Raw genomic sequence first — 24422 nt, 5'->3', positions numbered from 1 at the left:
TCCTAGTGTGGAGGTGTAGGATCAGCACTGGACTGTGAACGACAAGGTTGGCAGTTCAAATCCAGGGTCGCTGAGTCAGACCCTACTCAGAATACTTAGCTACAACAATCATTATATTAAGCATCCTGACCTAAAAAAATGTCTTTCTGATTTCAACTATGTCACTGTTCCTAACATCATAATGAGTTTCATTACAATGAAAATCTCATGAAATATTTCATATACTTTTGATCAAAATCCATTAGCTTACCATAGAAGATGAGTTGACCCTTTGCAATGTTTCTTCCTCGAAGATTGCCTGCAGTGCACTCATAGAAGCCTTCATCTTCCTGTTGAAAGTTCGGGATTTCAAGGATAGCTTTGGATTTGCTGTACTTGACTTGCCCTGGCAATGGGCGTCCATCCAACCTCCTCCAACTAATATCAGGAACTGGACTAAACAGTTATAGTTCATTAGAATAGAAGATGACCTCATCATTATGAGAGCAGGAGAAAATAAGAGCATCCTCAAAATTAACTTTGAAGTAAAACAAATAAATCTATTGCTATACTATGACTAGTTTTCACATTTTGCAGTCATTCGCCATTCATTCATCCAGTCACTGATTTAACATTTTAGTAAGTGCTTGCCATGTGCAAGTCATTTCTTTATGTTCAGGGTATATACTAATGAATAAAATAGACACATTCCTTGCTTTTGTGGAGCTTACAGACTAGTGGAGAAATATATAATGTTATTTAAAAACACATAATTACAAATTGCAATAGCTGAAAGAAAGAAAATAGGGTACAGATACAATAACATAATTATAGCAGTATAAATATGGTGGTTGGGTATGTCTCTGGATTGAAATGCCTCTAAAGACTAAGTATCTCTTCATGTATCATAGAATCTAAGTCAAAAACATAGAATCTTTTGTAGCTATATTGATGTTAACAGGTCACTGATAACATATTTGATATGTTAGATTACCAAGAGGGATCATATGAGTTGAGACAATTAATACATTTTCAAAATAACACACTTAACTATACCTTCCCCAAAGTACATTAAAATAAAATATCAGTTTACAGTACAGCCTGTCTTGTCACAGAAAGGGCTTCTAAATGTATGTTCATTATTTATAGGAATTTAGTATAATCAAACAAGGTTAGATACTATATCGTTTAAAATACCAACACAATAGAATGAAACACTGTCAGGTCCTGTGGCAACTTCACATTCTTTGCTACATTTGGGCCCATTGCTGATGCCACTGTGCCAGTCCATCTCGTTGGTGTTTTCCTCTTTTTCTCTTACCCTCACTTTACCACATATGATATCCTTTTCCAGGGGTGGTTCCCTCTTGATAATATGTCCAAAGTTTGAAAGATAAAGTCTAGCGATCCTGGTTTACAAGCAGCACTCTGACTGTATTTCCACCAAAACAGATTTGTCTGTTCTTTGGCAGCTTATGGTATTTTTAATATTGTCTTCCAACACAGTAATTCAAATGCATCAATTCTTGTTGTTGTTAGATGCCATCGAGTCAGTACTGACTCATAGTGACCTTTGCACAGCAGAACGAAACAGTGCCCGATCCTGGGTCAACCTCACTACTGTTGCCACGCTTGAGTTAATCGATGCTGCCACTTGGCCAATGCATCTTATTGGGAGTCTTCCTCTTTTTCTCTGACCCTCCACCTTACCAAACATGATATCCTTCTCCAGCGACTGCTCCCTCCTGACAATATGTCTGAAGTATGAGAGATGAAGTTTGGCCATCTTGCTCTCCAAGGAGCACATTAGCTGCACTTCTTCCAAAATGGATCTGTTGGTTCTTTTGGCAGCCCATGGCACTTTCAATATTCTCCTCCAACACCATAATTCAAAAGCATCAATTCTTCTATGGTCTTCCTTATTCACTGTCCAGCTTTCGCATGCATATGAGGTTATTGGAAATACCATGGCTTGGGTCAGGGGCACCTTAGTCCTCAAGCTGACATCTTTGTTCTTCAACACTTTAAAAAGGTCTTGTGCAGCAGATTTGCGTAATGCAATACGTCATCTGATTTCTTGACTGCTGCTTCCATGAGTGTTAATAATTGATCCAAGAAGAATAAAGTCATTGACAACGTCAGTCTGCTCCGTTGGTAAGAATTTTGTTTATTGGTCCAGTGGTGAGGATTTTTGTTTTCTTTACATTGAGCTGTAATCCATATCGAAGGCTGTGCTTGTTGATCTTCATCAGTAAATGTTTTAAGTCCTCTTCACTCTCAGCGATCAAGGTTGTATCATCTGCATATTGCAGGTTGTTAATGAGTCTTCCTCCAATCCTGATGCCACATTTTTCTTCACAGAACCCAGCTTCTCAGATTATTTGCTCAGCATACAGGTTGAATAAGTATAGTGAAAGAATACAACCTTGTCGCACACCTTTCTTAATTTTAAACCATTCAGTGTTGCCTTGTTCTGTACGAACAACTGCCACTTGGTCCAGGTACACATTCCTCATAAGTACAATTAAGAGTTCTGGAATACTCATACTTCACAATGTTGTCCATAACTTGTCATTGTCCACACAATTGAAAGTCTTTGCGTAGTCAATAAAGCACAGCTAAACATCTTTCTGATATTCTCTGCTTTCAGCCAAGATCCATCGGACAATTCTTGTAAGATCTTCATAATTCACTGTCCAAATTTGACTAGCATATGAAGCTATTAAAAATATGATTGCTTGGGTCAGGTACAACAAAGTACTAAAACTGACATATTTGCTCTTGAGTACTTCAAAGAGGTTTTGTGGAGCAGATTTATCCAGTGCAATACTTCCTTTGATTTCTTCAGTGCTGCTTGCATAAGTGCTGATGGTTGATCCAAGCAAAATGAAGATTTTGACAACTTCAATCTTTTCTCCATTTATATATGGATGTTGTTTATTGATCCAGTTGGTGAGGATTTTTGTTTTCTTTACATTGAGGTGCAACCCCTAACGAAGGCTGTGGTCCATCCATATTTTAAGTCCTCTTTGCTTTCAGCAAGCAAGGTTGTATCATCTGCATATTGCAGATTGTTAATGAGTCTTCCTCCAATCTTGATGCCACATTTTTCTTCATATAATCCCACTTCTTGGATTATTTGCTCAGCATACAGATTGAATAAGTATGGTGAAAGAAAACAACCCTGGTGCACACATTTCCTAATTTTAAAACATTCGATGTTTGCCTATTCTATTTCAAAACTGGATCTTCATCTGTGTACAAGTTCCTCATGAGCACAATTCAGTGTTCCAGAATACTCTTTCTCAGCAACATTTGTCCATAGCTTGTCATGATGGACACAATTGAAAGTCTTTGTGTAGTCAATAAAGCAAAGGTGGTAAGCATCTTTCTGGTATTCTCTGCTTTCAGCCATGATCCATCTGACATCAGCAGTGATATCCCTTCTTCCAAATCCTCTTCTGAATTTGGCTTGAACCTCTGGAAGTTGCCTGTCAATGTATGGTTTCAGCTGTTTTTGAATTATCTTTAGCAAAATTTTACTTGCATGTGATATAAGTGATATTATCTAATGATTTGCACATTCCACAAGGCACAGTTATGGATCTATTCTAGTCACTTGGCCAGGTAGTTGTCCAAATTCTTTGACACAGATGAGTGAATGCCTACAGTGTAGAACAGTTCATTAAAAAATTTCAGTTCCCAGCACTTTTTTCTCTGCTAATGCCTTCATGCAGTGTGGACTTCTTCCTTTAGTATCATTGCCATTGATTTAAGCATGCTGCCTCTTGAAAAGGTTGAACATCGACTATTTCTGTTTGGTACGGTGACTCTGTGTATTCCTTTCATGTTCTTTTGATGTTTTCTGCATCATTCAATATTTTGCCCATAGAACCCTTAAATACCACAAGTTGAGGCCTGAATTTTACTGCAGTTCCCACAGAACGTTGAATGTGCTATTTCCTTTTGGTTTTTTAACTCTATGTCTTTGCACAGGTCATTATAATATTTGACTATGTCTTCTCAAGTTGCCCTTTGAAATTTTCAGTTCTGCTCTTATATCTCCTCATTTCTTCCCTTTGCTTTAGCATCTCTACACTGGAGAACAAGTTTTAGAATCTCTTCTGACATCCATTTTGGTCTTTTCCTTGTTTCTAATGTTTTTAATGATCTTATGCTTTCTTCCTGTATGATGTTCTTGATATCATCCCACAACTCTTCTGGTCTTCAATGTTAAGTATCTAATGTATCAAATCTCTTCTTGATATGATCTCTAAATTCAGGTGAGATGTGTTCCAGGTCATATTTTGGCTCTCATGGAGTTCTTTTAATTTTCTTCAGTTACAAGAAATGTGCAATTGATGGTCTGCTCCTGACCTTGTGTTGGCTGATAATTTACCTTCTCCTTCCACAGATGTAGTCAGTTTGATTTCTCCATACTCCATCTTGTTAGGTCCATTTATACAGACATCTTTAATGTTTTTTAAATAGGTATTTGCATTGAGGAAGTCGTTGGTCTTGCAAAATTCTATCATGTAATCTCCAGTAGTGTTTCTACCACCAAGGCCATATTTTCTATCCACTGATCCCTCCTCTTTTTTTGCAATCTTTACATTCCAATCACCAGTAATTATCAATACTTCTTGATTACATTAGATTAATTTGAGACTGAAGAATCAATTTCATCATCACTGGCTTTTGGGGTTGGTGCATAAATTTGAATAATAGTGGTATTAACTGATCTTCCTTGTAGGCATATGGATATTATTCTGTCACAGAGGGCATTTTTCTTCAAAACAAAGGTTGAAATGTTCTTTCTGATGATGAATATGATGCCATTCCTCTTCAGTTGTCATTCCAAGCATAGTAAATGATCTGATTGATTGTTAGATTGAAAATGGCCAATGCCAATCCTCATCAACTCCCTAATGACTAGGATACTGATCTTTATACATTCTATTTTATTTTATTTTATGATTATCATTTTCCCAGATTCATACTTCATAGATTCCATGTTACAACTTTTAATGGATATTTACAGCTGTTTCTCTTCATTTTGAGTTGTACCCCATCAGTAAATGAAAGTCCTAAAGGCTTTAGTCCATTTGTCTCATCATTTTGAGTGCCTTCCAACCTGAAGGGCTCATCTTCTGGTACCATATCTGACAATATCCTGGTGCTCTTCATCGTGTGTCAGTATTCTATATTCTGGTGTTAGCTAACAGTGTTCCACTGCTATTCACAAGGCTTTCAGTGACCAAACATTTGGAAGTAGTATGTCTCTCTTTCTACCTTGTCTGTCTCTATCTGGAAACTCAATTAAAACCTGCTAGTGTTTCAAATACTCATGGTGTAGCTTCCCAGAATCAAAGCAACATACAAACCACTACAGCATGACAAAATGACAGATGACTGGTGGAAATTTTATGTTATGTGAATCTAAATGTGTAACTATAAGATGAATTTAGAAATTCATGGTACATATATCCTCACTATAAGGAACTGCAAAGAATAAATAAAATTTCAACAGGAAAATAGTGAATAATTAGCCTAGCATTTGTAAAATGAATTCCCAGTCAATTATATTAGCAGCTCTCCTTTCGTACTGTCATTCTTTATTCCCTTATATATTGTCTGATGTTTTAAGTATTTTTTTCTTTTAAATATATTTCAAATCAATGATTATGCTAACAGCAAAGCCAAATTGTAGACCTTGAAGTAGATCCAAGATTTCTGTAAGTCAACAAAAGTTATATGGTAGAATTGCTTAATCCCATAGAGTGGTGCAAGTGCTATGTGCCTTTGATTTGTTTCTGCCTTATGTAAGTACTTTATAGGGTCTCCAAAGCTGTGCATCTTTAAGGGAGGAGAAAGCCTCATCTTTCTCCTGCAAAGCAGCTGGTGTAGCCAAGCTGCTGACCTCGCAGTAGGCAGCCCAACTCATATCCCAGTACGCTACTCGAGTCCCTTCATCACATACAGGGTGGTTGCCAAATAAGAGTGTGGAATTTATGACATCAACAACTCCTGAAGAAAATCTCTGGATTTTCAGTTGAGAATTCAAATGATGCAAAAACAAAACACAACCCCCAGGAAACTCTAGGGGGAATTGGTGGCCAAACTTGCCCCCAGATAAATGATCCTCTTTTTCATAACAGAGATAAAATGCGGAAGGTCACATTATGAACTTAAGCATATATTTTTTTTCTGGAAACAGACCTTGAAAATATTGATTCATCTGGTTTTCTCAGACTTATAAATAGTCATAATTTGAATTTTGTTAAACACAAAATAAGATGCTTATTTTCCCAAATTTAGTTTTGTCCCTTTAAAAAACTTGCCACTTACCACAAATTTACTTTCTCGTTTTAGCAAAACGGCGTATTCTTAGTAACAATTGAACATTAGATAACTATGTTTTCTTATATGATGGGGCTTCAAAAAGTTCATGGTATAATACTATTATCTTTTTTTTTTCTGTATGAATTTTTTGAATCCCTCTCATACATTCATCTGATGGAACACCAACAACAATTACAAATTTAGTTCTAAAGAAAATGTATTGATATATTCACAAATTCTGTTGTATTTACTTTATATGCAGCACACTTATTTTTAAAAAATATCTACATCTAGTAAAACAGTGTCAGAAAATGTCTAAACATGAACATGCTAATGGTGATTATCTGTGGGTAGAAAAATCAATGATTTTCCTTTCTTTTCTTATTTCCATTTTCCATTTTTTCTTATAATAATGCATGTATGTGCATCTGTAATAAAAAGTTTGAGAAAATTCACTTAAAAAGAGGAAAATATAGGTTATGATATTGTCTGAACTCATTGTTGTTAGTAGAGACTGTTTTCCCCATCACTGTATCCTAATTCTTCATATTTTGATTGTAAAAACACATGTTGATTGTTCTTTTTGTAAAAGTAACTAAATCCCTGAATCAAATGATTGAAACTATTTATCTAATAATAGTTGTAACAACAGCATAACAAATGTGTACTATTTCTGAGTACTGACCACAAACTGTGTACCAGGTCCTGCACACATGTACAATGCATTTAGTATACTTTTCAGATCGCTAGAAGTAGTACTGCTGGCATTCATATCCAGATTTCTTAGCCACAGAAGCTAGGTGTCTTTAGGCACAAAGAAATCTAGTCCCATATTTGCTACTGTTGTTGTTAAGCACTATCATGTCAGTTCCAACTCATAGTGACCTTGCATAGGGTTTCCAAAGAATAGCTGGCGAGTTTGAATCACTGACCTTGTGATTCAAACCAACCTTACAATCTAGTGCTTATCCTACAGTGCCATACCAGCGCTCCCATATTTGCTATAAGAGTAGGCGTTTGTGGATTTACAAAAATGGATCTCAAATAAGAGATACAATTGAGTGACATAGTACAACAAACCCTACCAATGTTCATTTCTTTTTTTTGTTTTTCAATGTTCATTTCTTGAAAGAAAAAAAGTACTTTGAAATAACAATGAACTTTAACTGGACAACAATGCTTCCCTTTGACGAGTGAAAAAGCTATATACAGATATGTTTTCCAACATGATCAAGCTAATGTTCTGCCCATTCCTCTCTGATCCTTTATCCACCGGAGATTTCTATGGTCTATCAACAGTCAGTATACATGGGTGGCACATGGTTAAAGCGCTTGGCTGCTAACTCAATCATCAGTGTTTGGAACCTAACAGCCGCTCTGCAGGAGAAAGATTCCAGACCAGGCTGAGCAATTCTACTGTGCCCTATGTCTCTGCTGTTGTGAAGTGCCATTGAATCTGCTTGGATTCTTAGGGACCATGTATAGCACTTCTGAGGAGAGGCTGGTGAGTTTGAACCACCCACCTTGCAATCCAGTGCTTATTCCACAGTGCCACACCAATACTCCACTCTGCCGGAAAGGCTTGCTATGAAAAAGAATCAGCTCAGTGCTTGCTACAGTAACAGATTGGGTAGCCTTGAGTCTAAATTGAGTCAGTGGTAGCTAGCAAAACAACAATTTGACCTTCTCTATTAATGACCCGTCCTCTGGCAGCTATATGGAAGTAAATCGTCACAGAGAACAATAAACATTTGGCAGTTTGAATCCACTGCAAAGAGAAAGGCTTTCTGTTCTTCTAAAGATTCACAGCCTTGGAAACTGTATGGGTCCAAATGGACTTGATGGCAGTGTTTTTTCCGTTTGTAAGGGGCAATTCTTAACCAATCACTGACTTATTGTTGTTAAATGCTTTCAAGTCTTTTCCGACCCAGGGTTTTGTTAAGTGCCGTGGAGTCAGTTCCGAGTCATAACGACTGTACAGGGTTTCCGAGGCTGTAAATCTTTACGGAAGCAGAAAGCTTCATCTTTCTCCCGCAGAACAGCTGGTAGTTTCGAACTGCTGACTGTGAAATAAGCCGCCACTACACTACCTTGTATAGGGCTTTCGAGGAGCAGCTGGTAAGCTTGAACTGCCAACCTTGCACTTCAAATTAACTTTGCAGTGCAGCACATTAACCCACAGTGCAACACCAGGACTCTGATTACTGACTAGGTTCTGAGTATACTCCAATTTCCATATGCCTTACTGAGACTCCTTTAGCAGATGTGACCACAGTTCCTCTACTATCCAGAGCTCAATTTACCTTTTGTAGAATTTTACTTAATGCCTTTGGTACTGTTTCTACGTCCTTCCTCTCTGTATCCGACCACCCCCATTATCCTATGAGTTTTCCCTAAGAACTTTTGTAAAGGATTACTTTTTAAAACTTAAAAAAAAAAAAAAAATCTGGCCTGTTTATGGGAAATCCAATAAAGCAGAACCCTCAGCAAACTAATCACATGTAAAATAATTAGAATAGTAAATGTAAGCAAATTTTAAATTCATTTGAGTGATGCTATTTTTACATTATCATGAGACACACATAACACTGGTCTCTGTGGAACTGAGCATCAGAACAAAATGTCACCAGAATCTTTGCAGAAGACAAGAAATTCAAAAGAAACAGGAGGGTGTCCGTCAAAAGAAACAGGAGGGTGTCCGAGGCAGATAAGTTGCTTACATAAGAAACAGATTTAAAAAAAAAAAAAACAAAACAAAAAACTTTTCACCCAAATTGTACTTGAAGTGATAAATCCTGTCCCACAAACCATTCACTTATTAAGAAGGGTATAGGGTCTGTGTACTGGTTTCAACTTTTGACCTTTTGTTTTTTGAAGACAGATATAAAAAATAATTTGGGGTTCTAAGTCTCCCTGGACATTCAGTTGGTTTTTCTGTTGTTTGTTTGCTTTAGTATTTTCCTTAGAAAACCTAGTCCTATCTTTCATTTTATCTGGTGTGAAAGATTATAACCTGGTCCCAGAGTGAGTGCATGATTCAGGTTTGATCCTGGCACATCATGGCCACCGTGAAATGCCATGCATGGAAAAGAAGGCAAATGAGGACAGTCTCAAATCTGGAGCTACTCTAAGAAGAGTTTTGGAAGAGAGACTGTCTTTCCATTGGGGCTTGCTCAGATAGGACAACACACACTTGATGATATAGTTGGCAATTTCCTTACACATGAAGAAAGTATTTTTGGAAAGAAAAAAAAAAAAGCTAACAGAAAGGAAAGAAACTTGGAAATGTTCACCTGCCTGAAACAAGTCATGCTTGATGCCAAGGGATTTTGTCTTTCAACACCTCAGTTAGTCAAGAATAACTCAGTTTCTTTCATGGCTTAAGTCCATTTGAATCACGATTCTGCTGTTTTTAACCAAAAAAGCCCTAAAAAATGGAGTCTGTATACCAGAATGAAAATGCTAACTGTGTTACTTATTAATCTGTGTGGTTATTAAATGATATGAGGTGGTGGATTTTTCTGGATATATTTTATGCTCTAGGAATTTTGGAATCCTCAGAGTAACTTTCCTCACTGTTGTTGAATGTTGTCAAGTCGATTCTGACTCGCAGTGACCCTGGATAGCGGATCTGAGAAGCAGCTGTTGGGTTTGAACCATGACCACACACACATAAAAAAAACCCCAACAAAAAACCATACTATTTAAAAAATTTAAAAAGTCTCCATACCTTGCATTTTGTGACTGCATTGCATGTTAACAAAATTTCTAATGAGAGAAAAATCAAGCAGTTTTATAAGATTTCACAGTTACTAATTAAATGCTGAAAATTTTTCAGATCTCTTATATCTCTGCTAAAAATGAATGCCACGATCTTCTTGATTATCACTGGTAATGTGAGATATAGAGGAAAAGAAAATAAATGCAAAACACAAATTATTTTAAAATGCATATGCATTTTAACAAAAAGTTTCCATTTTATCCTGGAACGTCTTATGAAGATACTAAATTAACTGCTGTAGATTTCACACCCTCTCTCTTTTCTGAAATCATCCCAAATGGGCAGTGGGTGGTAAAAACTGGAATCAATGAAAGATGAAGTTATTTTTATAGTGAGTTTTAAATTCTTATTGTAAGTTAAGTTTTTCAAGACATACAACTCTATGTAAATAACAACAACAACAACAATAAGGCTATCATAGAGTGGAATGGAGATCTAACACTAATCCGTTGTATTTTTGTGACTCGTTAAAGGTATGGATTTTCTCATTTAAAGAATAAGAATTAATAATAGTTCATAATGTATAAGATTGTAGAGTAAATGAGTCTACCACACTAACTGTCGTACTTGTTATTGTGTGCCGTCAAGTCAGTTCCAAGTCACAGTGACCCTGTATAAGTTTTCCAAGGCTCTAAATACTTATGGAAGCAGAAATCCTTATTTTTCTTCTAAAGAGTGACTGAGTAGACTTGAACCACTGATCTTGTGGTTAACAGCCCAATGAGTAAAGCACTATACCTCCAGGGCTCTAACCCATTGTCTCTTGTTGTGTACTGTCTAGTCAATTCCAACTCATAGCCACCTTGTATTGGTTTCTAAGGAGTGACTGGTAGGTTGAATCTCCAACTTTGAGGTTAGCAGTCCAGTGCTTACTGTACACCTGTACACCAGGATTAATATATATTAAACAATACTTAACTGATAATGAAGTAATGAATAACATCATTAATGGATCATTATTTCAGTATTAGCCTTTCAGAAACAAGAATCCTAGCAGATATATACTTGGCAAGAATCCTAGCAGATATGTACTTGTTTTTACACTCAAGAATCACATGTGGCTACAGTGGCACTGTAGGATCATCACTGGACTGCGAACCACAAACTTGGCAGTTCAAACCCATCAGCTGCTTCTCGGAAATCCTATACAGGATCTCAGTGAGTCAGAAGGGACTCAGTGGCACTTGACAACAACAAGATGTTCCATACAAATTTATTTTGGTACATTGATAAACTCAGGACTCTACACTGTGAGTTACAGGATTACATATTATGGGTACCCATGTGTCACACTTAATAAGCACCCTCCCTCTCATATTTCATACTGGCTGCCATGGTTATACTTCCCCTGACCATTGTTCATTTGAATGTTCTTATCATGGACAAGGATCTGTCAGGTGACCCACAGCATTCACGATTGTGAAGGATCTGTCTGTCTTCAACTTCTCTAATCTTCTAGGACCATTGAGGTAGGAAGAAAATAAATTAGATGGGACTCTTAAAAGAAAATTCTGTGTAAGAAATTTTGGCAGTTAAAATTGACATTAATAACCATTAATTGAGTGCTTACTATATACCAGGCATTGTGCCAGATGGCTTGCATATGTAATCTGAGTTAAATATTCAGTTGGCAGCTGTTAACAATTCTAATTACCTTATTGGTATGGTGTTCACGTTGAGCAGGCAATTTCTGCTAAATTATCATCTGTCAATTCTCCTCTACTTAGAGTTTGAGAATAAGCTAATTTATTGTGATCCACCTTCTATTCTTTGATTTGCCACCCATTCATTTAGAAGCACTAGTATACTTCTCCTAATGTGGCTTCAACATTCCTTTTAGGATCAACTTAGTTTCTCCCTGCACGCAACTAGTAACTGAACAATTGGTCATTCAGAACGACTTATTCATTCCTTGGACAAAAGTTCTGCTGATCTCTTTCCAAAATATAATAGTCAAGAGTACACTATGCTGTTATTGTTTGTTTTTAGGTACGATTCAGTCAGTTCTGACTCATAGTAACGCGGTGCACAACAGATCCTGTGCATTGTCTGGTCCTGCACTATTTTCACATTTCTTAGTATGCTTGAGCCCATCACTACTTCCACTGTGCCAATGCACTTCATTGGGGATCTTATTCTTTCACTGACCCTCCGCTTTATCAAGCATGCTGTCTGAAGTAGTAGAAGCCAAGTTTTGCCATCCTGGCTTCCAAGGAGCATTCTGGTTGTTACTTCTCCCAACACATTTATTTGTCTTCTGGAAGTCCATGGCCCTTTTAAATATTCTTCTCTAACACTATAACTCCTATGCAGCAGTTCTTATATTGTCTTCCTTACTCACTGTCCAACTTTAATATTCCTATGAGGCATTGAAAATTCCATGGCTTTGATAAGATACACTTAAGTGCTTAAACTGACATCTTTGTTCTTGAACACTTTAAAGAGAACTTGTACAGTAGATTTGCTTATGTTTGATTTCTTGACTGTGGATTTCATGACTGTTGATAATGGATCCAGGCAAAATGAAGTCTTGACAACTTCAGTGTTTTCTCAGTTTATCATGATGTAATTTATTGGCCAACTTGTAAAAAGCTGCTTTCTTTATTTACATTAAGGTACAACCTATAATGAAGGGTGGCTTGTGTGTTTGTAGTCTTTGATATTCGTCAGTAAATATTTTACTGTCCTCTTCGCTTCTAGCCGGCAAGGTTGTACCACCTGCTTATCACAGGTTGTTAATGAATGTTACTCCGGTCCTCATGCCATTTTCCCCCCAAAAGAATACAGGTTTTTGAGATAGTGAAACAATACAACCCTGGTACAATCTTTCTTGATTGTAAATCACTCAGCATCCCCTTGTTCTGTTAGAATAACTGCCTCTTGGTCTGTGTACTGTTTCCTCATGATCACCATCAATGTTTTGGACTGCATATTCTTCACAGTATTATCCATAGCTTTTCATTATTCACATAGTGGAAAGTCTTTGCATAGTCAATAAAACACTAGTAAACATATTTCGGGTGTTCTCTGATTTCAGCTAAAATCCACCAGGTCTCAGGAATGTTTTCTCCCATTCCATATCCTCTGTTCCCTGTAACTCTACTGTTGCAGCCATTTAAAAATTATCTTCAGCACAATTCTACTTGCATGTTGTATTGTTTAATTATTTTTGCATTCCATTGAGTCACATTTCTTTGAAATGGGTACAAATATGGATTTAATCCATTTGGTTGGCCAGGTAGCTGTCTTCCAAATTTCTTGGTTTAGATGAGTGTGTGCCTTCAGTGTTACATCAGTTTGTTGAAAGATTTCAATTTGTATTCTATCAATTACAGGACAGTTGTTTTCCTCCAATGCCAAGTACCACTTGGACTTCTTCCTTGAGTACTACTGATTCTTGACCATATGCTCCTTCTTGAAATGGATAACAGCAACAAAAGGTATTCTGAGGATTGTTTTTGGTACAGTGACTGTATATACCTTCCATTCTCTTTTTATGTTCTCTGTATCATTCAATATTTTGCCCATGTTGTTGTTGTTAAGTGCTGTCGATTCGATTCCGACCCATAGGGACCCTGTATAGGGTTTCCAAGGAGCAGCTGGTGAGCTTGAACCACCGAATTTGCAATTCAAATGACTTTACTGTCTGACACATTAGCCCACATCGCCACAGAAGCCTTTAATATTTCAATTCTAGGCTTAAATTCTTCCAGCTTGAGAAATGCTGAGCGTGTTCTTCTCTTTTCACTTTCTAACTCTGGGTCTTTGGATATTTCATTATAATACTTTACGTTGTCTTCTTGAACTATGCTGTGAAATTTTATGTCTAGCTCCTTTTCTTAATTTCTTCCAGTCACTTTAGCATCGCTATGCTATAGGCCAAATTTCAGAGTCTTGTCTGACATCCATTTTGGTCTTTCACCTTTCCTGTCTTTTCAATGACCTTTTTCCTTTTTACTGTATGATGATCTGGATGGTATCCCATGACACTTCTGGTCTTTGGTCATAAGTATCTAATGCATCAAATCTGTCCTTGAGATGGCCTGTAAACTCAGGTGGGATATGTTCAAATTCATATTTTCGCTCTCATGGATTTTAAAAAATCGTCTTCCATTTTAACTTGAATTTGCTGATGTGCCATTGATTGCATGATCCACACTTGGCCTCTCGCCTTGTTTTGGATGATGATATTGAGCTTTTCCACCATCTTTTCCCACAGATGTAGTCAGTTTGGTTCCCGAGTATTCCAAATGGTGAGGTTCATGTGTATAGTCAACTTTTATGTTGTTTAATTGTTCATTTTAACAATGACTGCTAAGCCATTCCTCTTAAATTTGTCATTTCCTTCACAGTAAACCATATTATGTCAGATTCAAAATGGCCAATACCAGACTGTTTCAGTTCACTAATGCATAGGTTAAGGAGCTCTGATAGCGTAGTGGTTACAAATTGGGCTGCAAATCTCATGGTCACCAGTTTGAAACTAACAGCTGTTCCGTGGGAGAAAGATGAGGCTTTCTGCGCCCATAAAGATTTACAGCCTCAGAAACCCTGTACAGGGTCACTATGAGTTGGAACCGACTCCCTGGCACATAACAACAACAACAACAATGCATTGGGTATACATTTCATTTTTCACAACTTCCAACTTTCCTAGGTTTGTACTTCATACATTCTGTATTCTGATTATAAATGGACGTTTGCAGCTGCTTCTTTCATTTTAAGTTGTGTCCCATTTTCATGACCATCTCTACTTCCAAGAGGCAGCTCTTCCCCAGTTGTATTTTGAGTGTCTTCCAGCACTGAACCTGACAGTGTTCTGTTAGTATTCATAAAGTTTTTAGTAATTAACTATCCATAGGTTGTCTGTGTATCCTTCTTCCTACTCTGTCTGAAGTCTGGAAGCTGCTCTGAAATCTGTCCACTGCGAATGGCCCTGGTATATTTAAAATATTGGTGGCATAGCTTCCCACCTCACAGCAACACACAAGCCACCACAGTAGGAAAAACTGACAGATGATTGATGGAGAATACCCTATACAGAAGTTCTATTCTGGGCACATGGGGTTGCCAGGAGAAGAAATGAATTCCACAACTACGAGTTTGTTGATGTTTTTTAGTTCCTCCACATTGATGGTATAATGAAATATTTTTTGGCCATTTATTTTGGTTTAAAATAAGCAGTCCATTTAAAATTCAGAGCTGATACATTAATCACATGAAGAATACCATGAAACAAGGGAGATTATTACTGCATATCTTGTAACTGTGCCTTTTTAGCAGGAGACTCAAAATTAATGGGGCCATTTACCAACTTAATTCCAGATATCAGTTATATCTGGCAGCATTACCTTTTCGGCTTTTAAACCCATTACCCCTTTCTTTTGTCATCTTCATTAGTATTATGTAGAAATCGACCTTGGATGCTATTTTTTTATAAAGAAAACCAATCTGAAAAAAGCTCTCTCATCTACAGTTTCCTCAGACCTTATTAGAGGAATTAAAGTACCATGTAACATATTTCAGAACAGGTCTTATGAAAGCCAATTTCTGTTTTATTTCTATTTTTTAAGTCAAGTTTGCATAACAGTAGGGTTTTACAGTTGTAAAATATCACTAGATGAGAAAAGGGTTTTGTTCCCTTTTTCCTCTTTTAACTCTGTGCTTCTTAAATAACCATTCCCATAAATAAGGACTTCTACTCCATTCTATCATGTCATTATGCTTTTACTGAGTGAGCATCCTATTAATTTTATCAGAAGACAGAGAAGCCATTTGTTAACCATCTGGCCTAGTTCAACCTGAATTTGAAAGTTAAATTAGAGCTCTTTGCACACTTGTTGAAGCCCTGTTTCAATTCCATATATTTAGCTCATAAATAGAATTTCATTACAACTGCTATTTGAGAAATCTTCTATTTCTCCTTTGTATTTCTTAAACCTCATTATCCATAGCTTAAATCCAGGCTATACTAAGTTTTTAAACTAGAAACTGGTCAAGAGAGCCAGTTTTCTAAGATGTTCGTATTTGGGATTATTTTGAGCTTCAATCTCATTTCAGAAAATCCTGTCAGTGGCCAGTTTTAATTGAAGACAGTAAAGCAGAATAGCAAACCAGTATAAAAATGGCTTTGTGAAAATTGCAGACTGTTCAGCTAGCTGCTTTGGTTTCCCTACCTTGAAATATACATACAAAGAGTTTGGAATGTAAAACTGTCCTATGAGGATACAGGATGGATAAATTCATGAGCTTTGTAAAACAGTAATTTCACTGTTACTGAAAAAAGGGAAAACATTTTCATAGAAAATGCTGAGAGTTGTGAATGGAGAGTCATGATTCTGTCTTGCTGGTCAGGGTTGATCCCAGGTTTTGCATGAAAAACATCTCATGGAAGAGGTTCACTTGATGTCACAGTTGTAGAAGTCAATGGAAAAGTCAAAATAACAATGATAAGGACATTATTACTAATAACAATGATTGCAGTATGGCATCTCTCTGACAATGAAAGGGTATAACAAATTGATGTGACCTAATCTTTGTGAACCTGTGTCCTTTTACATTATCTAGGGGAAAAAAATTGGTACATAAAAAGGTTTTGAGGTCAGATGTGAAAATATCTATTAGAGAACGTGCTGAAATACAGAGTTTGAACCAAAAATAATGGTTGATAATTACATTATCAACCTGATTTCCAACACGAATCCCTAAGGATTAGAATGTATTGTTGGCAAAAGATTCCCTAGGAATCTTATTGCCATTTTCCATTCCTTTTTAACAAAAGTAATGTAAGTACTCATTTCAAACGGGACATGAAGCTGGAACCCAACATTTCAAGACTTGCTAGAAGTGAAAATGATAATGCATTTTAAAGTGGACAGCCTTTGTATAATCTTCAAATGAGATATAATACTAACCCTTTTCAACCATATGAATACCACACTACATATAGTGGCAAAATGACAATTTGTTTAAGACAGTTGGAGTTCAGGAGGTCTCTGTGCCTTCCAATTTACAGAGCTTGAGCACACCTCAGCTCACAATCAGAAACTGTTCATTGTTTGTTTGTTTTTGTTTTTGAGAAAAGGAAACATTTGGAAATGGCTTATTAACGTTTATTCAGTCTATCATTATTAACGCCAACTTTTATTGAGCTTATATTATATGATAGACATTGTGTTAAGTGCTTCATGGAATTCACACAATAACACTATGAAACATATGATTGGTGTTTACATTTTGTAGTTAAGAAGCTGAGACTTGGTGAAGTTAGGTAACTTGCCCAACATCACACAGTAAACTATATATAAAGTGTGAACACTGGTGTTTGGGTTTGTGTTTTCATGGATGCTGAGTTCTTTATCACCTGGCTTTCATGCCCTTGAATGAACTATCCCACTACCAAATGAGCCCAAGCCAAAACCTACTGGCATCAAATTGATTCTAACTTAATGCTGACCCTTTAAAACAGAGTACTGGTGTGGCACTGTAGGATAAGCACTGGGATACAAGGTCAATTTGAACTAAAAGTTGGCAGTTCAAACTCATCAGCCCTTCCTCAGAAATCCTGTCACTGAGTCAGAAATGACACACAGGCACTAACCACAGTAGGACAGAGTAGATAGAGCTTCATCTTTAGGGTTTCTGAGGCTATAAATCTTTACAGAAACAGGTTGTCTCATTTTTCTCCACTGGAGCAGATGATAGGTTTGATTCAATGGGTTTGTGTCAGGAGTTCATGCTTAACACAATGGCTTCTTTACAGAATAAGAGCAACCCAATTTAACATGTATAATGTGCACTTGTTGTTGTGTTAAATGCCTTCTAGTCAGTTCTGATTTATAGTGACCCTGTATAGGGTTTCCAATGAGTGGCTGGTAGGTTTGAATTGCAGACCCTGAGTTTAGCAGCCCAGTGCTTATTAAGCTGTTGTTAACTGCCGTCGAGTCTATTCTGACCCATAGCGACCCTATAGGTATAGGGTTTCCAAGGAGTAGCTGGTGAGTTTGAACCATCTACCTTGCAGTTCAAATGACTATGTAGTCTGATGCATTAGTCCACAGCACCACTCCTGGACTCCATACTGTGCTATGTTGTTGTTGTTAAGTGCCATTGAGTTAATTCCGACCCATAGTGACGCTGTATAGGGTTTCCAAGGAGCAGCTTATCTGTCTCTGATGTGTGGCTTGAGCCCACAATCCTGTGATTATGACTGTCACACTCTTCTGATTGAGCTAGCTAGGCAATGTTTGCTTGTTGTTGTTAAATGCCATGGATTTGTTCTGTCCGGTTCATGAGGACCTGTATAAGGTTTCTGAGAAACAGCTATTGGATCTGAACTGCCAATCGTGTGGTTCACAGTCCAGTTTTGATCCTCCAGCGCCTCACCAGGTGTCCTTAATGTGTGTTTGTTGTTGTTGTTGATAGGAGCCGTGGAGTCAGTTCTGACTCACAGTGACCCTGCATAGGGTTTCTGAGGAGCAAGTGGTGAATTTGAACTACTGACATTGCAGTCCAGCACATTATTCCCCAGTGCCACATCATAATTCCCAATGTTTGCTTTCCAGTATATTATTTGTCTAACTACCTACTGTGTTTTGAAAACAGTGAATAGAGTTCTTTTCTGTCTAAGAGCCAAAAAGTGAACTCAGTTTTTGGTTGTTTGGTTTATTTTTTACATATTGAGATGCTGGTCCCTAACTGACACCAGTACCTGCTGCTCAGATGGGCTCTAAGGTTGGCAGGAAAATAGGAAACAACTAACCTACTGCATTGTCTCCAAGTTGGATCCGACTTGGATTTGAAATTTCTCTCCTGCAACTGCCAATTACTTAAAAAGTAAGAACAGTGGGTCTCCAGAGAAAGGTGGTAATAGATAAGCACAGAAAGGATGGAGAGTTGCTTTTCAAAGTATACATATTCTTTTGGGATGATTTTTTAGCACCTTTAAAGTACTTTAATTTTAGAAACTATATACTGTTAAAATCCAACTTGTGCTTTCTGAAAAGAAACTGAAATTCAATGGGATGTTTGGCATTCGATTTTGAGTTTGTCTTTAAGATCAAAACAGATCCAATTGTCTTATGGATCCATGATCTTTGAAAATGTCCCCTCTGCAGGTTTTCTTGGCACAATAGGTAAGTGCTGTCCACACAAAAACTTACACATGAATGTTTATAGTAGATTGAGTCATAATTCTCAGAAACAGTAAGCAACCAAGATATTCCTCAATTTGTGAATTATTAAAAACAGCAAACTGTGGTATATCCATGCAATGAAATACTATTCAGCAAGAATAAATGATTAAACCACAAGGAGATATGGAGGGATCTTCAAGTAGATATTGTTGAGTGAAAGAAGTCAATCTGAAAAAGGCTGCAGTCTATATGTTTCTAGCTGCATAACTTTGACAATAACAAAGTCAGTGATAGCCAGGGAATTGAGGATAGAGTGGAAAACTACTAGGTAAAGTACAGAGGATTTTTAGGGTAGTGAAACTGTGATATGGTGGATATATGACATTACACTTGTTAAAATCTATAGAACTGGAGGACTTCCGGCTTGGGGGCAGGGAAAGCAGAGACAGACAGTGAAAACTCCTCTGCCAAAAACCTCCCAAAAAGCAGAGAAAGAGTGGTCCACAGAAAAACTGCAGAGCTTTGGATCTTGTTTAAGGTTCCGGGCACCAGTTTCCCATGCCCATTGAGAAGAAATCTGCATGTGGAAGCAAATTACTGTGATTTCTGAATTGATCCAACAAATGAGGCCTGCAGCCAGAAGTCCCCAGGCCTCAGGGTGGGGCCACAGCCAAGCAGACACAACAACCCAGTGCTAGAAGCCTTTGAGCAGCACACCTGAAGGGAGAGGTGTGACCGATTTTTCATCTTTCGTTTTTCATTTTTCATGTATCTCTCCTCTTCACCTCAATCACTCCCTCACTGCACAGCCCAGACTCCTTCAGGCAGGTGGAAGCACACCCCCAAAAGGGTCCAGCATTGCACCAACAGTTTTCCAATGGCACAGAGAGGAAACCCACAGGCTGCTTGTTTTGACCCTGGTAACCCGCCCCATAGCTGACCTAGGCAGGACACCTTGCACAGCAAAGCCAGTGGACAGTGTCAATCACAATTTTATTTTTGTTTTTGATTGGTGGTTTCTGTCTCTGCTTCTATATCATTTCTGTTTTTGGTCCTTTGGGCCTCATTCTTCTCCCAGGGATGGGAGCTTTCTCCCCTTACCTTACCCAAGAAGAGACAGCAACTATGCCCATATAACCAAGCTATAAGCATACCCTATAGTACCCAACCATCTGGACAAGAGCCAAAACCAGGTGCTAGGCATTACAAGTGAAAAGGGAAGCCAATCTCCAGATCATATCCACAAGGAGATGCTCAGCAAGCTTAACAACAAAGCAATATACATCCATTTAAGCATTAAAAACTCGCAGAACTGTTGAAAATGTCCAAGAAGATATCAACACATGTCCAAAACCAGAAAAAAAGTGAGACAAATGAGCTGGAAGCAAACACAGACTTTACAGTAGAAGAGCAGGCTCTGGATCTGCCTGAGAAGGAATTCAGAAGAATAATATGGAAACAAATTCAAATGCTCCGAAAAGGGGTGGAGGAAAATAAGGCAGAAGTCAGGAAAGTGCTACAGGAGTAATCAAACAAGATAGGTACAGCATTGGAAACAATCTAAAACCTGCAAAAAGAAGTCCAGATGATTAATAATAAAATATCAAAAATGGGCAATACACTGAAAGGGCAACGGAGCAGAATGGAAACCAGAACCAGTGAGCTGGAATACTGCTAAAATAGGAAAGCAAGCAGAAAAAAAGGATTAAAAAATCTGAAGATAGTCTAAGATTCATGCTGGATAACATGAAGAATACCTTAAGAATTATTGGCATTCTCAAACAGGAAGAATCACAGAAGTCCACAGAAAAGATAGTTGAAGAGCTTCTGGAAAAAAATTTTCCTAACATCTTGAAGGATGAGAAGATAAACATTCAAGAAGCTGAAAGAACCCTAAGAAGGATAGACCCCAAAAGAAAACCACCGAGACATATCATAATCAAGCTGTCCAAAATCAAAGACAAGGAGAAAATCTTAAAAGCAGCCAGGGAAAAGAGAAGTGTCACCTACAAAGGCAAGCAAATCAGATTAAACTCTGACTTCTGAGCAGAAACCATGCAGGCAAGAAGGCAATGTGGACACATATATAAAACCCTAAAAGAAAAAATCCTTACAACCAAGGATCGTCTACCCAGCAAAACTGTCAATCAAATATGATCACAACATTTCAGGATAAACAGAAGCTAAGAGATTTTGTTAAAGCCAAACCAGAGCTTCAATACATCCTAAAGGGAGTTGTTTAGGATGAAAACCAGCAGGAACAGACAACAACCAGAGATTGATAGACATGGCAACACCACCTGGAACTAGGTCGATGGATAGCAGAGTTCAGAACAGAACAAAATTACAGCAGTGAATTCAGAGGACCTGGGAGGCCTACCAAAGATCAAAATATTAACAACGTCAAAGAAGGGAAAAATATAGGAACAGAGATCCAGGTGGAGAGGAGGTTGAGTAGACGACAGGATACAACAGACTGTCTTAAACACAGGGAAAACTTAACAGACTATAGGGTACCCCAATGCAAATTAATATTTCACAAGTTACCATGAAAATGAAGTTCATAGCATAACAAGGAAACATTAAAACAACGAAGAAACTGACAAGAAATAGCACAAAAAACATGAAAGCAACACAAGAAGGCATACAGCACAAAGGACCAAACACACCACAAAATAATTAACATAATTACAGCAGTCAAGCCATACCTATCGATAATCACACTGAATTTCAATGGATTAAATGCACCAGTAAAGAGACAGAGAGTGACTGAATGGATAATAAAACAAGATCCTTCAATATGCTGCCCGGAAGAGACACACCTTACACACAAAGACAAAAACAAGACTAAAAGTTCAAGCTAACAGCAATAAAAAACAAGCAGGAGTGGCAATATTAATCTCTGATCAAATAAACTTTAAGGCAAAAACCATCATAAGAGATAAAGAAGGATACTATGTCATTATTCAAGGGTCAATTATGCAAGATGACATAACCATAATTAACATCTACACTTCTAATGAAAGAGCAACAAGATATATAAAGCAAACCCTACTAGAATTAAAGAAATTGATAAATCTACAATTACAGTGGGGATTTTAATATTCCACTTTCGAAAAAGGATATAACAACAAGAAAGAAACTCGACAAAGCTACAGAGGAACTAAACAGCACAATCAACCAACTTGACCTCATACATGTGTACAGAGCATTCAATCCAACAACAGCACAATATACATTCTTCTCCAGTGCACATGGAACATTCTCCAGAATTGGCCATGTGTTACGTACCAAGCAATCGTCCATAAATTTACAAACATCAAAATACTACAAAGCATCTTTTCAGACAACAATGCCATTAAATTAGAAATAAACAATAAGAAGACCAAGGAAGTAAAGTTTAATACATGGAGACTAAATAACACCCTGCTAAAGAGCCGCTGGATAATAGAATAAATTAACCATGGATTCAGAAAGTTCCTAGAAACTAACAAGAGTGAAAATACAACATACCAAAATCTTTGGGACACGGTGAAAGCAGTGCTGAGAGGACAATTTATTGTGATAAATGCGCACATCCAAAAAGAAGAAAGAATCAAAATGAACACATTTACACAACATCTCCAGCAACTAGAAACAGACCAATAGAGAGGACCTACAGTCACCAAGAGAAAAGAAATAATGAAGACCAGAGCAGAAATAAATGAGATAGAAAATGAAAAATTACAGAAAGAATCAACAGGACAAGAAGCTGGTTCTTTGAAAGGATTAATAAAATTGACAAACCATTGGCAAACCTAGCAAAAGAAAAGAGGATAAAGAGACAAATAACACGTATTATAAACCACTTGGGTGATGTCACAACAAAAAAAAAAGGAAATCAAAAGGATAATAAGAGAATACTATGAAGAGCTGTTCTCCAACAAATTTGAAAACTGAGAAGGGATGGATGCATTTGTAGAAAGACACGACCTACCTAAACTCACACAGAGTGAAATAAATGTTTGAACAGACGCATAACAAAAGAAAAAAATTGATCAGGTCATCATAAAACTCCCAACCTAAAGAAGTCCAGGTCCAGATGGCTTCACTGGTGAGTTCTGACATTCAAGGAATAGTTGTCACCAATTCTACTCCAATTATTCCAGAATATAGAGGAGGATGGAAATTTTCCTAATACATTTTATAACGCAAGCATAACCCTCATACCAAAACCAGCGAAGGACATCACTAAGAAAGAAAATTACCAACATATTCTTCATGAACATAGGTGCAGAAATTCTCAACAAAATCCTAGCCAAAAGAATCTAGCAGCACATCAAAAAAATAATACATCATGACCAAGTGGGATTCATATCAGACATGTAAGGATGGTTCAACATTAGAAAAACAGTTAATATAATCCACCATATAAACGAGATAAAATAAAAAAAAAAACACATGATCATATCGATTAATACAGAAAAGGCATTTGACAAAATCCAACAGCCATTCCTGATAAAAACACTCAACAAAGTAGGAATTGAAGGGAAATTCCTGAACATAATCAAGAGCATTTATACAAAACCAACAGCCTACATTACTCTCAATGGAGAGAAACTGAAAGCCTTCCCTCTGTGAACAGGAACCAGACAAGGATGCTCTTTGTCAACACTCCTATTCAATACTGTGCTGGAAGTCTTAGCCAGAGCTACAGGGGAATCAAGGTCATCCGAATTGGCAAAGAGGACGTAAAACTGTCTTTATTTGCAGATGATATAATCCTATATATAGAAAACCCCAAAGACTCAGTTATAAAGCTACTAGACCTCATCTGAGGATTCAGCAAATTAGCAGGGTATAAGATCAACAACCAAAAATCAGTTGGATTCCTCTATACCAATAACAACAGTGCTGAAAAGGACATTAGGAAAACAATACCATTTACAATAGCCACCCAAAGTGTGAAATATCTAGGAATATATGTAACCAGAGAAACAAAGGACCTATACAAAGAAAACTACAGAACACTACTACAAGAAACCAAGAGACTTACCAAAGTGGAAGAACACACCATTCCTGGATAGGAAGACTTAACATTATGAAAATGTCAATACTGCCCAAAGCAATTTACACATATAATGCAATCCCAATCCAGATTCCAACGACATTCTTCAAAGAGATGGAAAAAAGCAATTACAAACTTT

General features: G+C 37.3%; 1 protein-coding gene across 3 annotated transcripts in view; it reads right to left on the bottom strand.

Annotated features, from left to right (window-relative positions):
- The window catches only part of CNTN6 (contactin 6), a 606070-nt gene that overhangs the window by 135710 nt on the left and 445938 nt on the right, over nt 1-24422 (bottom strand). For all 3 annotated transcript variants that reach the window (XM_006868658.1, XM_006868659.1, XM_006868660.1), the window contains one exon: nt 251-435. In XM_006868658.1, the coding sequence (XP_006868720.1) occupies nt 251-435 (185 nt within the window). The remainder of the gene's footprint in view (nt 1-250; nt 436-24422) is intronic.

The sequence above is a fragment of the Chrysochloris asiatica genome, unplaced genomic scaffold, assembly GCF_000296735.1.
Source record: "Chrysochloris asiatica unplaced genomic scaffold, ChrAsi1.0 scaffold00121, whole genome shotgun sequence".
NCBI classification, from domain to species: domain Eukaryota; kingdom Metazoa; phylum Chordata; class Mammalia; order Afrosoricida; family Chrysochloridae; genus Chrysochloris; species Chrysochloris asiatica.
The sequence above is the reverse complement of the archived record's forward strand: the minus strand, read 5'-3'. Positions and strand labels throughout refer to the sequence as shown.